Raw genomic sequence first — 13,184 nt, 5'->3', positions numbered from 1 at the left:
TCCCACCCCGTGCTGATTTTTTTTTAAATATATATGTATATACATATTTTTTTGCCTGTCTTCTCCGGGGAAGTTTGTATGGGGCTACTAGCTCACATGCGGGATCAGAATGGTGTGAATGACAGCCGCACTGTGTCATGAAGGTGGTGGTGATTTCAGCACGAGAGACCAAATAAGAAGAAAGCTGAGAGAGGGGGGAAACGTTTTTGGATGACAAAGGATGGGTAAGTGAACTTTTGTTGTTTCCTTCTTAGCAAAGCTGATCCTCTTGCTTTCCTATCCTCAGTCTTGGCATTAGCTGATAAAAGACGTGGAAACAGGCAAAAAGCGGCAGGCTTGAGTTTGCCAGTTGACTCACTAGAGTTGCTATTATATTTTTAGATCATTTTCCTTTTTGCAGTGTTTTTTTGTTTAATCCATAAATGCATAACGCGGACTTAAACAGACTCTAGAGAAATATCTTTAAGACCGTCTCTGCCGCCTGCGTATCCACAGCTTGGGAATTGAGCAGGAGATAAATATTGTGTTTGCCTCTGTTCCTTGTTAATATTAGCCACGCTTGTATTTCTGGTTGCTGTCAGGAAGATTGTTAACACTTTACTGCGTGTGTGTGTGTGTGTGTGTGTGTGTGTAGGGGTGGGGTCCTGACTTTATCAAAGGTTGCACAAGGGCTTGTTTTATCTTTGAAGCTGTATCCTGAACACAGCTTCCAAATTTCCAGCAGTCATTTGCCAGTCTTATTTTTTCAAGTGTGACTGGCTTTATCTCCCCCCCCCCTTTCTACTGTCTGGGAGAGCTGGAATGTATTTCAATGAGTCTGTAGCTGGCAAAAGGACAGAGCAAGATCGAGTTTTAAATTAAAAAAAAAAAGAAAAAGAAACTTAACTGTTTGAGAAGAAGGAGGGTTTTTAGATTAGGGTTTGGCTGAATGCCTCTCGGTTAAAATATGAATATTAAAGAGAAAAAAACTGCAGCACACGGTAGTTTTTTTTTTTTTTCCACCGTTAAGAAATAATAAATCTACTGTCGACGGAGGAAAGAAGTCCCTTAACATGCAATGACTTGGAAATGCAGCATAAGTGCCAATAGATTGCAACTTTGCAGGCTTTCTGAAGTTAATGGAGGCAGGGGAGAAAAAAAAGTCAGTGAGAAATGTGAGCAGTTCCGGATAGTGGGGAGGGGGCTAGGAGTCTGCCGTTTCTTTCCTTGTTTATCCCTGAAATTTGCAAAAGCAACTCTGAAAAATAACAGCAAACTAATATACACAAGATTATTTTGCATTTTATGCAACTATTTAGTAAGAATTTGACAATCTTAACTTTGGAGTGTTGTCTGATAAGGGTGTTTATGTCTCCTAGCTCATGTGTCACTGGGGTTGGAGTCACAGTATGCAACAATATATGCTTATTAACAAATCCAGACTACCTCATGTTGTTATCAGTCTTCACACTATGCTCCATGGGCTGCCTATGCTAGTCCCAATGCCATTTTTCAGAGCTCCTATCTTTCCATCCCATTACGCAATAAGTGTACGAATTCAGGCAGGACAAACTTGGATTACCTTGACAGCTTCCTGAAGCTCGTTTGCTAAATCACAGGCTCTTTGCTCAACTAGGAAAGATGTGCAAGTACTGGGCTTACCAAGTCACACTTTTGCAACAGTACATTTCCTTTTGATACTGTTGTTCAACACAGTTAACTAGCCAAATATTATTATTATTATTATTATTATTATTATTATTATTATTAAAATCTCAGCTTCCAGTGAAAAGAAAGGCTCTGTGCTTTTCTGTTGAGATACATACACAGGAACTCCTGAAACTCGGAAAGCCTTTTCTTAGTTCTATAGCTCTGTGGTGATTTGAAGATCAAGGAAGAAAGAATGAAACCTAAACAGCAAATATGCAACACTGAAGAAAATGATGCTTTAGTTAAATGTGTTCCTAAATCAACTGCCCCATTACTGCACTAGACAAAATGCCCCTGATGTGAGTAAGCTGGTGGTGATGTGTTTTAATAGCTTCACAATGTACATCTGTCTTCTTTTTAATATTGTAGGTTTCCATTTAATTACGCAGCTGAAAGGCATGAGTGTGGTTCTGGTGCTACTTCCTACACTGCTGCTTGTTGTGCTCACGGGGGCTCAGAGAGCTTGCCCGAAGAACTGCAGATGTGATGGCAAAATTGTGTACTGTGAGTCTCATGCTTTCGCAGATATCCCTGAGAACATTTCTGGAGGGTCACAAGGCTTATCATTAAGGTTCAACAGCATACAGAAGCTCAAATCCAATCAGTTTGCCGGCCTTAACCAGCTTATATGGCTTTATCTCGACCATAATTACATTAGCTCAGTGGATGAAGATGCATTTCAAGGGATCCGTCGACTCAAAGAATTAATTTTAAGCTCCAACAAAATTACCTATCTGCACAATAAAACATTTCACCCAGTTCCCAATCTCCGCAATCTGGACCTCTCCTACAATAAACTTCAGACATTGCAATCTGAACAATTTAAAGGCCTTCGGAAACTCATCATTTTGCACTTGAGATCTAACTCACTCAAGACTGTGCCGATAAGAGTTTTTCAAGACTGTCGGAATCTTGACTTTCTGGATTTGGGGTACAATCGTCTTAGAAGCCTATCCCGAAATGCTTTTGCTGGCCTTTTGAAATTAAAGGAGCTCCACTTGGAGCACAACCAATTTTCCAAGATCAACTTTGCTCATTTTCCACGTCTCTTCAACCTCCGTTCCATTTACTTACAGTGGAACAGGATTCGCTCAATTAGCCAAGGCTTGACATGGACTTGGAGTTCCTTACACAACTTGGATTTATCAGGGAATGACATCCAAGGAATTGAGCCGGGCACATTTAAATGCCTCCCCAATTTGCAGAAATTGAATTTGGATTCCAACAAGCTTACCAACATCTCACAGGAAACTGTGAATGCGTGGATATCATTAATATCCATTACCTTGTCTGGAAATATGTGGGAATGCAGTCGGAGCATCTGTCCTCTATATTATTGGCTTAAGAATTTCAAAGGTAATAAGGAAAGCACTATGATATGTGCAGGACCTAAGCACATCCAGGGCGAAAAGGTTAGCGATGCTGTGGAAACATACAACATCTGTTCTGAAGTCCAGGTGGTCAATACAGAGAGGTCACACCTGATGCCCCAAACTCCCCACAAGCCTCTGGTTATCCCGAAACCTACCATCTTCAAACCAGATGCCAGCCAACCCACCCTGGAAACACCAAGCCCTTCCCCAGGGTTCCAGATCCCTGGCACAGAGCAAGAGTATGAGCATGTTTCATTTCACAAAATTATCGCAGGGAGTGTGGCTCTGTTTCTCTCGGTGGCCATGATCCTCTTGGTGATCTATGTGTCTTGGAAACGCTATCCAGCCAGCATGAAACAACTCCAACAACACTCTCTCATGAAGAGGCGGCGGAAAAAGGCCAGAGAGTCTGAAAGACAAATGAATTCCCCTTTACAGGAGTATTATGTGGACTACAAGCCTACAAACTCTGAGACCATGGATATATCCGTCAATGGATCTGGGCCCTGCACATATACCATCTCTGGCTCCAGGGAATGTGAGGTATGAACCATGATCCTCCTAAAAGCATTTCTACCGCGGGGAAGGAGAGGTAAATGTTTGAAGCTCTAGAGGTGTCTCTAATCACTAGAAAGATTAATGACCCTTTTGCTTTTGGGGTTTTGCTCAGTGTGAAAGGTTACTTAATTAAATTACAACCACCAGGAAATTGACTGCTTTTTTTTTTTAATGGTTGAAACTTGAAGGAAGTTCATTCAAGGATGAGATTAAGTTGGAATAAAGCATTATGTTAAAACACCTGCTTTTTTTTTTTTTTAAACAGTTTGTATACAGGGGTTGGACTTAAACACACACACACACATACACACACACACGAAACTCTTTTCATTCTGAAACTTATGTCTGGTTCTTGGTATTTGACTTTTGTCATGGAGTAAAGAAGGAGGGACCAGCTTAATTTAAAAACAAAGTAAGCTTACCAAAATTTCAGGAGGTAACAAAGAAGATTTAAACCAAAGAGCACTTTACCCAAGGGTTGATTTTTGTTGTAAATCTTCAGTTTTAATTAAAGCATGCAACAGGGATCTCATAGCCCTGTCACTTGCCATTTAGTTATGATACCAGCATAGAGAATGTCAGAGGCCTACTGTGTAATTGTATCAAGCTATTAAGGATCCTTCCTTCCTTCTTTCCTTCCTTCCTTCCTTCCTCCCTTCCTTCCTTCCATCCCTTTTTATTATTATTTTTTAAATTACTGGGGACATAGATCACTTTTTGAAGTTTTTTTTTTTTTTTTTTGTTAAAGTGCTGACTATTTGTGTGAAATGAGAATGAAACTTCAATTCCAGTTTTGGCTCTGTCCTGGTAACTGATATCAGGAACAATGTTGTGGATGATTTAGCAATAACATAATGACAGGCATAACAGGAACTGTTTGTCAGTTTTGCTGTCATCCCTCCCCCCCCAAAAAAAAATGACATGTGGTCTTGTTAATCTTACCCAAAATTAAGTGATGCAAATATTTACAAATAAAAGGAATAAGGCTTGTTCTGGGTATCTATCCCTATCTGTAGAAGCCTTGAACAAAGGTATGCTTTTCATGATATGCTATTTTTGTATACAGGAGAATAAATTCAGACCCAGTTTCGATTATTTAACTTTGAAAATCATTTATAGGACTGTGTTAATGAGTAGAAAAGTAGTCACAAGCTTTTTACTTGTCAATAAATGACACTGGATGTAACTGTTCTTTTCTTGGTAAAACTGATTATAATGTGCAAAGACTCTTGACTTCCCAGGCCTTGTTGCTGGAATAAACTAGTGAAGACAGGTTGTGCTCTGGCAATATGCTCTTTCAGTATCTGATTTTAGATGATTTCTTTTGCAAAAGAGTTTTACTAAGTATTTAAAGACTTTGCCCTTTCTTAGTTATAACAGTTGGAAAACATGATTTTCTCTTTGATAATATATATCAATTTTTCCATGATCTTAAATACAAATGCTATTGAAAATGTTTTCAGACAGAGCACTGAATTTGAAACAATATCCAACTCAGTACAAAAATTTGGACTATTGAACTGTTCTCCACAGAATCTATTTTCTCTTTTTTTGTGTGTATCATTGAAAAGAAGAAACGGAATCTCAGATAATAAATCCCTGAAAAAAAATCTGTATAAGCAATTGCCCTTAAAAATAAAGAGAATAAAATATTTCTATAAAAGTCTAACAAAGCTTGATGTTTTTCTTGCAGGCCCACATTGATATAATGCAATGTGAATCTAAGTAACACAAAGTTGTACTCTTTTATTCTGGGTTCTCCTTGTATTTTGTGTTCCTCTTAGAGGATAGTAACAGAAAAAAGAAAAGGAAAATCCAGGTCTAATTCGTTTACTCTTGACTTCTGGAATAGAATGGTAATCTTTATCTAGTGAAATCACCAGAAGGAAAAAAGATTCTTAAAAAAATTAGGACCTAAAACAGGTGTCCTAAAAGTGTTCCAGCATTTAAATTACACAGGTTATTCCTTTAAAATTCTAGGCATTGCCATGATAGGAAAAGAAAAAAAAAAAAAAGAAAAACTCTGGTACTACTGTGTATTGCATAGATGGAGTATGAGGTTGTGAAATTGCTCCAGCATTGTTGAGAATGAAGTGGTTATTAAGGCATTAAAGAAGTAATAATTCTATTAACTATTGTAATGATGCCATTGAGTCACAAAGTTTGGACTGTGCCAGATCAAACTCTCCATGCAGTAAAAAGTGGAAAATGGTAGGCTATATGTTTAACCCTATTGCATTCACTTGGGAAGGTACAGGAGTGCCATCAAACTATATGTAGATGAATATTAACTTGTTTTGAAACACATATATATTAAAGCAAGCAACACAGCCAATTATATCCCTTTTTGACAGGGTGTTCAGTTAGAAGTGGATAAAAAAATAAGGAAAAGCAAATTCTAAGAAATGGTTATTACAAAATCCCCAGTTTATCCTGACTTCTTTGTCAACCCAACAAAAATTTATTCCTATTGAGAAACATCCCTGGAGAGAAAACTTTTCTACGAAATGGAGTCAAGAAATAGGAATGGTTTTCCTAAGTTTAAAATTATTTTAGGAAGAGTAAATGTATGTTGAATTTGAACTCAGCATTGTTCATAAATTTCAAATACCAATAGCTTAGAAGCTGAAGAACAATTAATCTATTTGTAATACAATTTTATCAAGTAGTTTTTTAAATTTAAATGCCAAATTCTACCCAGTAAAGCCATAAATATTTTACTAGAAATTGTAGCAACAAGTGTTAATTTTCTAAGATTGTGCCTTTAAGAAAAAAATTGCATTAAATTGAAAATTTCACTTTCTACTTAATTTTATATTCAGTTATGATAGTGTAAATATAGTTAAAATATTCATTTATCTGTTTCTTTAAAAGTAGAGAGAGGTATCAAATTTCGTTATTCAAATGACATCTATAAGCAACTGCATACGTATAACATGCGATTTTCGAATTAATTAATTGTAATTATTTAAATCTTTGTAAGTTTTAATTATGAAAAGCCCACATGCATGTATCATACTAATAAATTGAGAAGAAATCTTATAATAACTTAGGCAGTAAAATTTCTCATATCTATAAAAGAGGAATAGAGTAAGATAGTTATGAATAATTAATATGATTAATGGAACGAGTACAAGAGACACATATATCTCAATCATCATACTTTGAGTGGATCAGTGTGCTTGGCTGAACTGAATCATTTAATTTGTCCTCAGTAAGTATTCAGAAAAGAAAACTGAAAGCCCAAAAGATACCCCTTTGCTTAAAAACTTAGGTGGGTTATTGAAAATGGAGAAAATTGAAATATTTACTTTTGGAAATAGATTATGAACTTATAATTATTATTATATTTATCTCATTAAAATGTTCATATATTATGAAGTTACGACAATCTGTACACCAAACTTTTCCTTAGACATTGTGAAGAATGAAATTTTGACTACTTGATTCTTCTAGGATTTGTTTTATCAACTGATTATAACAATACATTTATAAAATTAGCTAGTGTGAATAGAGTACAAAAGATGTTTCTAGGGTTTTTTTTATGTTTAAAAAAAGTACAAATGGTGAAATGTTAAATGAAAGTAGTCTCTAGACATTCAATAATTGAAATGTAATATTTTATTTTTCCATAATACAGCAGCACTACTATTTAAAAAATGGCAGTAGAGGTGATAATTTCGGTATATATTTTCCAAATATTTGACATTTTGATTTCATTCTTCAAAGTAAGTATGATAAAAGAACATATTTGTTGACAGGTTTGAACTTAAGGTACTTCTTTCACTACTGCAGTGGGTGGTATAGGCCAATTTACACTTATGTTTATTGAAGGCATTAAAGCAAGTTTAAATTATTGATTTCATCGTACTATTGACTTCTTTGGACACTTTAGAAGTTGTCATTTTACAGTGTCCTTAATGGATTCCCAAGGACTCTAAGGCAAGTTCTCTGTTAAAAGAGGATTCTGAGTGAAGCAGATCCAGTATTGAATTTAACTAAGATTTTATCAATAAAATGCTACAGAAAATGAACTTTATTTTTGTGGCTGAATACTGTATCACAATAGAATGTTACAATTGAAACTATATATATTCACATAGGATATATTTATATGTATGCAGATGTGTGATTTATATGTGAGTTTGTGTTTATATGCACATATGTAATTGGAGCAGGGGACACAAGAGGACAAAGAAATATTAATATTTTTTCATTAGAATTAATGTCCACTTTGAACCTTTTGAAAAATTAGTTTAAAAAAGAATATTGGGCTACAAAATAACATGATTTGTTAGTTAGGATTATACTTCTTAGGTTAAACATTTTATTATCTTAAATAGTACCTTTCATCTTCATAGTCCAAAGTTCTTTTTAAAATAATTTATGGTAGTAAATCTGTGTCTATCCTTCATATTGTCATTGTTGGTGTGACTTTGGGTTAGTTACTTAATTTCTCTTTGACCCGTCACTCAAATGAGTGTATGTTGAAGACTAGCACTGTATTTCCCAACCCAAAGCAATCCTTAGATTAGTAAATCTTGTAAAATTTCTATAGTCATTTTCAGGACTAAAATAGCAACATGAGATATTGAGGGAAAATGAGCTATTATGTTAATTTGTTGATAAGAGCAAAAAAAACTTCTTGAGTTATTAAAAATAGGTGTGTTCAGGTGAACAGTTGTGTACTGTATCCATGCTTCGGGGAATATGTAACACACATACACAAATGCATGAGCACATGTGCATGTGCTCATGAATACTTCTCTCTTAAATTCTGCCAAGGAGCTAGTTGTTGGGAAAGCACTTAACGCTGTAACTGCTTTTTAAAAAATTGACTGTCAGAATTTGATCCAATTAAAATCTCTTTTTGAGTAGCATTTTCATTAAAATTTTCAAATGGTAGTGGTGAAGAATGACAGCTGCCAAAAAGGTCTGACATGGCTAAATTAGGAAAGATTTTTATACTGACTGAAACTGGTTCAATTATTTTTCTAGAATTAGCTGGAATTTGCATCTCGAAGGCAAAGTTTGAATAATTGGGCGCTGTCTAAAGACTCCAAACTGTGAAGTCTGACTACCATTTAAGGAATATATGGCTTTGAAAAAAAACCTCATAATCTCCACATGATTATAGAATTTAAATTTGTGAGACTTTTCTACACTCAATACAATCTGATCATTCTTAGTTCTTCCCAAGAATTGCATTTACAGACAGTTTTAAACTTTAGAAGTTGCTCAGTCATATTATCATTGGAACTTGGTGACTCATCCGAGTTTTCATCAGAGTTTATCATGATTCACTAAATCAATGTGAAAGAGTGGCAACCTGTGTATCACAAGACACTGGAAGTTTTGAAAAATCAGTAGTCTTTTGATCAGTGAAAAGCATGAAGTACTGTTGAATATACTTTAAAAATTAAAATTGCTTTTTATAGTACCAGAAGAGCCATCATTCATGGAGTCAGTTTAATAAAAATCTCAATATTCTTAAAAGGGAAAAGAAATTATGGGGCTGTTTTTCTAATGCACTTCATAAGCCATTAAAATTTTAACTGCGAGTTGAGGAAAGTTGGGTAAAACACAGTATTTGCTATAGTATCAAAACCACTGATTTTTAATGAATATCTGCTGACTACTGCTAGACATGTACAAAGGCTATGTATTTAAACTCCTGCTCCAGGGTTTAAATAATGCCAATGAAATTAATATCTTAATAAATACAAGATGAGTCCTTTCAAAAAATAAAATATGTGACTTCATCAACTATATTGTAATATTTATAAATACAAGATTTGTAAGTGAAATGAAAGCAAAGCCTTATACACATTACGAAAAGGTAGAAAAAAATGGGGAAAATTTAAAAATCTTCAGACGTATCTTGTACAAAAATTATGAAGAAGCATGACATATCAAATCAAACAATAAAAAAATACATAACTAAGGTTGTGGTATTTAGAAATATTGTTTGCTCGTGAAAATGAATTATCCTAATATCTTAATGTTACAGGAATGATTCTGTTCAACACAAATATAAAAGTAACTAAAATATTATTGCATTTAATGAATGACATACAATTAAATACCCATATATCATATGTAATTATTTATAAGATCCTGAAATATATATTATATAAAAACACTAGAATAACACACATTTCACTTTTGAATAAACCTAGTTCTATACTAATTTTTCCAGTTCATAGGATTTGTGTCCAAAGCCAACATTCTGGGTAGATACAAAAAAGGGGAATTTAAAGTCATAAAAAAACCCTTCTTGTTGCCTCTGTCATTGCCTCAGCTCAGTCTTTTTCTGAAATATGGGATCTCCTTACCACCATCTCTTGGAAGGTGGTATTTTCTGCTTTACCCCAGTTTTCCAATTTTTACTGAATTCTCAGACTTCAAAGATAGGGGCAAAGACTTATTCATTAAATCCAGCAAGAAAGATCATCTTATTCCTTGCCTTATATATTGAAAACACATTCTTTTCCTAATAAAAATAAGTTACAGTACACATTTTAGTCAAGTTTTAAAATAAAATTGTAAGTTCAAAAGAGAAGTTTCAGCTTCAAAACCTCTAGCACACATGTATAATTTTCATTTTTATCTAATCTGTTAATTATTGGAATCTTCAAATCTCATGGAACTTAAAAATGGAAAAGATTTTTTTTATATTGAATATTTATTTTAACTGCCTACTTGTTTCACAGCCTACAAACTAAGTTGAATATTGATAGGTTGAGAGAAGTTGTTCTTTCTTTAGGATCTAGGAAAAGAAAAACTATATTTCAAAATAGGAATACATAGAGTTATGAATTAATTCTATTCAGAAAATTTTATAGTAAAAGGAAAACCACATGGACACTAATTTTGGCATAACAAATGATACAGAGAAGGAGAAAAGGTTTTGTTCTGAAAAGGTTATAATACTTACTTCATCTGAACTCTATATTTTTACTTTAAAGGATTAACAATTGTTTAGCTACCTTCTTTTAAAAATAAATGTCATTATATAAAGCAATGAAATTGCACAGATAGTATTAAAACAAACAAGCAGAAATAGTCTTTGAGTATAAGTTCAATACTTTCTTTTTCAATTTTTCCCTCCTCCTTCTAGTCACACTTACTGACTCATTGGTTCTTTCTTCTACTCCCAGACATCTACATAATTGAGGTGTTGAGAATTATATAAAGGTGATTTTTTTTATTTATTGTAATAATTCAATAAATGTATGAAATACATTTATGTTCAAATGAATCCCTAACTATATCACTTGTTTATTACATCTTCATTTTGACCATGATGCATCTCACTATTGAAATATTTGATATTTATAAATTTATATTGACACCAATAATCATCAAGTATTTCTAAAAGACTAGAAAAAAATGAAAAAAAAACCCAAATTAATTATATCTAAGTTTTTTTTTTTGGTTACCTTAGATGAAAAATTGATATTCTCTTCTGTGTTTATAGATCTCTAAAAGTAATAGCAGAGAGGTCAGCCTTGAAGCCCTTCAGGTTGATGGTCTAACCACAACATGGACTGATACTGCATTGGTCCAGTGGTTGGATCAAGGGTGAAAGAGAGGTCTCATATTTGAAACTGACTCACTTTACTTCTCTAATATTGGACAAGTAAATATATATCTGACCTTTCTCTGATATAATTTTTCTATCTATTGAACTGGGATAATAACTTTCCAAGTAACTTGCTGAAATGATTAATGAGGTATTATTTGAAAAACCACTCTGAACTCCTTTCTAAAAGAGTCAGTGTAAATATAAATGATTATTAACTATATGCCCAACTATCTTCTAAAAAATGCAAAATTCAATGTGGCTGTATTATTTTCATTGTTATTACTAGTTATATAGATGCTTACAATCCTCCCTGATGTAGAAACAAGTATTGTGGTTACATTTTAACTGAGGTGAATAATAAACCTGAACTTTCAGTCCCTTGTCTGAGCTATAATTCAGTTTGGGTGTCCGACAGTAATATTTAATAATACCTCAAGATTTGTAAAATATTCCCTTGGTTGAACATTTTATTCACCTTTCTCAGAAAGCAGCATTATAATTCTTTTATTGGTACTAACTCTGGAGATGAAATGGGTTATAGAAACAACTTATAAGTTCTCAGTCTCATCAAATATTGCTCTTTCAGTTCATTTTCTTAACAAGTGAAGGAAGTTTTAATGCCTCAAATGTTTATGGATCTCAAACAGTGATTTTCAACAATATATGGAACAACTCTTATGGATTAAAAAGTTAATAACTAACTTCAAGAACTGATAATTCTGTAGCATACACACACAATCATTCATGACTTAAAAACAGGGATGTGTTCTGAGAAATGCTTCTTAATGGAGATTTCTCATTTCATCATTGTGTGAGCATTATAGAATGCACTTAAATAAACTAAGATGGCTAAACTGTCACTGGGGAATGTAATCCAATGGACCACCATCATGTACTCAGTACTGTGTCAACTGAGATGTTGATATATAGCATACAGCTCTGTGTGTGTGTGTATACACACACACACACACACACACACACACACACACATATATATATATATATCTTTAATGCTTTGATGTGTGTAATATTTATATTTGTTGAATATAAACTGAGTTCTTAATTGTTGCAGAAACACGTATTGCATCATTCTTATTTTTGTGTCCTTTTAAGGTGAAATACGTTTTTAAGTTTCCTCATGGACCATTTCCCATAATACCTTTGTGTGCTATTAAATAGAGAAGCAACAGTGGGAAAGATCCTTAGCAAATTCAAAATCTATACAAACAAAAAAAATAAAATAAGAATCTTCTCTCTGCTAGAAAAGACAAGGGGTATGCTTCGTGATTGGAAAAGCAGAATTATTCCAGTATGGGGAATTCTGCTCGTTGATATGTCTATTATAATTTGATTTTCTGGAATTGAGGAAATAACCACAGGATGGGTTCAGGGATCCACAGCTCACTATGAGATGTACCTGAGCTAAAACTCCAGTCATCACCTGACCTCCACAAGTTTTTACTCTGACCGGAGGATCACAATGATGTTTTGGATCATCAGATATTAGTGTTATTTCAATAATTGTCTAGAAAGCCACCAAATACAATCACTTCACATTACTCAATGCACAGTCAACTTGGAAAACTGCTTCAGATCCCTTTGGGGAGGGCTTGGAGAAATAGGAACACTATAATTTTGGAAAAGGTAGCAGATCTTTTTTTCGATGGGATCTGGCCTCGGTTTCATTCAATGTGTTGTATGTTTGTCAGTTGGCTCCTGTCTGGGAATAGCTTGTGGAGTTGTGATTCTCTCTTGGTGACTCAAGTTAGACTTTAGTTAATTCAACGTGGAATTCATGTGCTTATCCAGAGCAAGTATGAATTTAGTAGACTGCCCATGCACTTCTTTTCTAGGGACAATGTGATCATCTAGCCAGCATCTTCTGTCTCATGTGAACCAGGCTATTCTTATGGCTTTGACTTTGTTATCATCCTGGTAAGCATGCCTGTCTTGTCTATGGTGATGAAGAGCTCAGC

At 34.1% G+C, this 13,184-nt stretch overlaps 1 protein-coding gene across 2 annotated transcripts in view; it reads left to right on the top strand.

Annotated features, from left to right (window-relative positions):
• Lrrtm4 (leucine rich repeat transmembrane neuronal 4) overlaps positions 1-6,380 on the top strand; it is a 6,855-nt gene extending 475 nt beyond the window's left edge. The window contains exons 2-3 of one of the 2 annotated variants that reach the window (XM_015499786.2): positions 74-224; positions 2,059-6,380. In XM_015499786.2, coding sequence (XP_015355272.1) covers positions 221-224; positions 2,059-3,611 — 1,557 coding nt within the window. In that variant the 5' untranslated portion in view covers positions 74-220 and the 3' untranslated portion in view covers positions 3,612-6,380. The remainder of the gene's footprint in view (positions 1-73; positions 225-2,058) is intronic. The other variant, XM_015499785.2, reaches the window with a different exon arrangement.
• Positions 6,381-13,184: the final 6,804 nt, after the last annotated feature.

Source organism: Marmota marmota, unplaced genomic scaffold, assembly GCF_001458135.2.
Source record: "Marmota marmota marmota unplaced genomic scaffold, marMar, whole genome shotgun sequence".
Classification (NCBI taxonomy): Eukaryota; Metazoa; Chordata; class Mammalia; order Rodentia; family Sciuridae; genus Marmota; species Marmota marmota.
The sequence above is the reverse complement of the archived record's forward strand: the minus strand, read 5'-3'. Positions and strand labels throughout refer to the sequence as shown.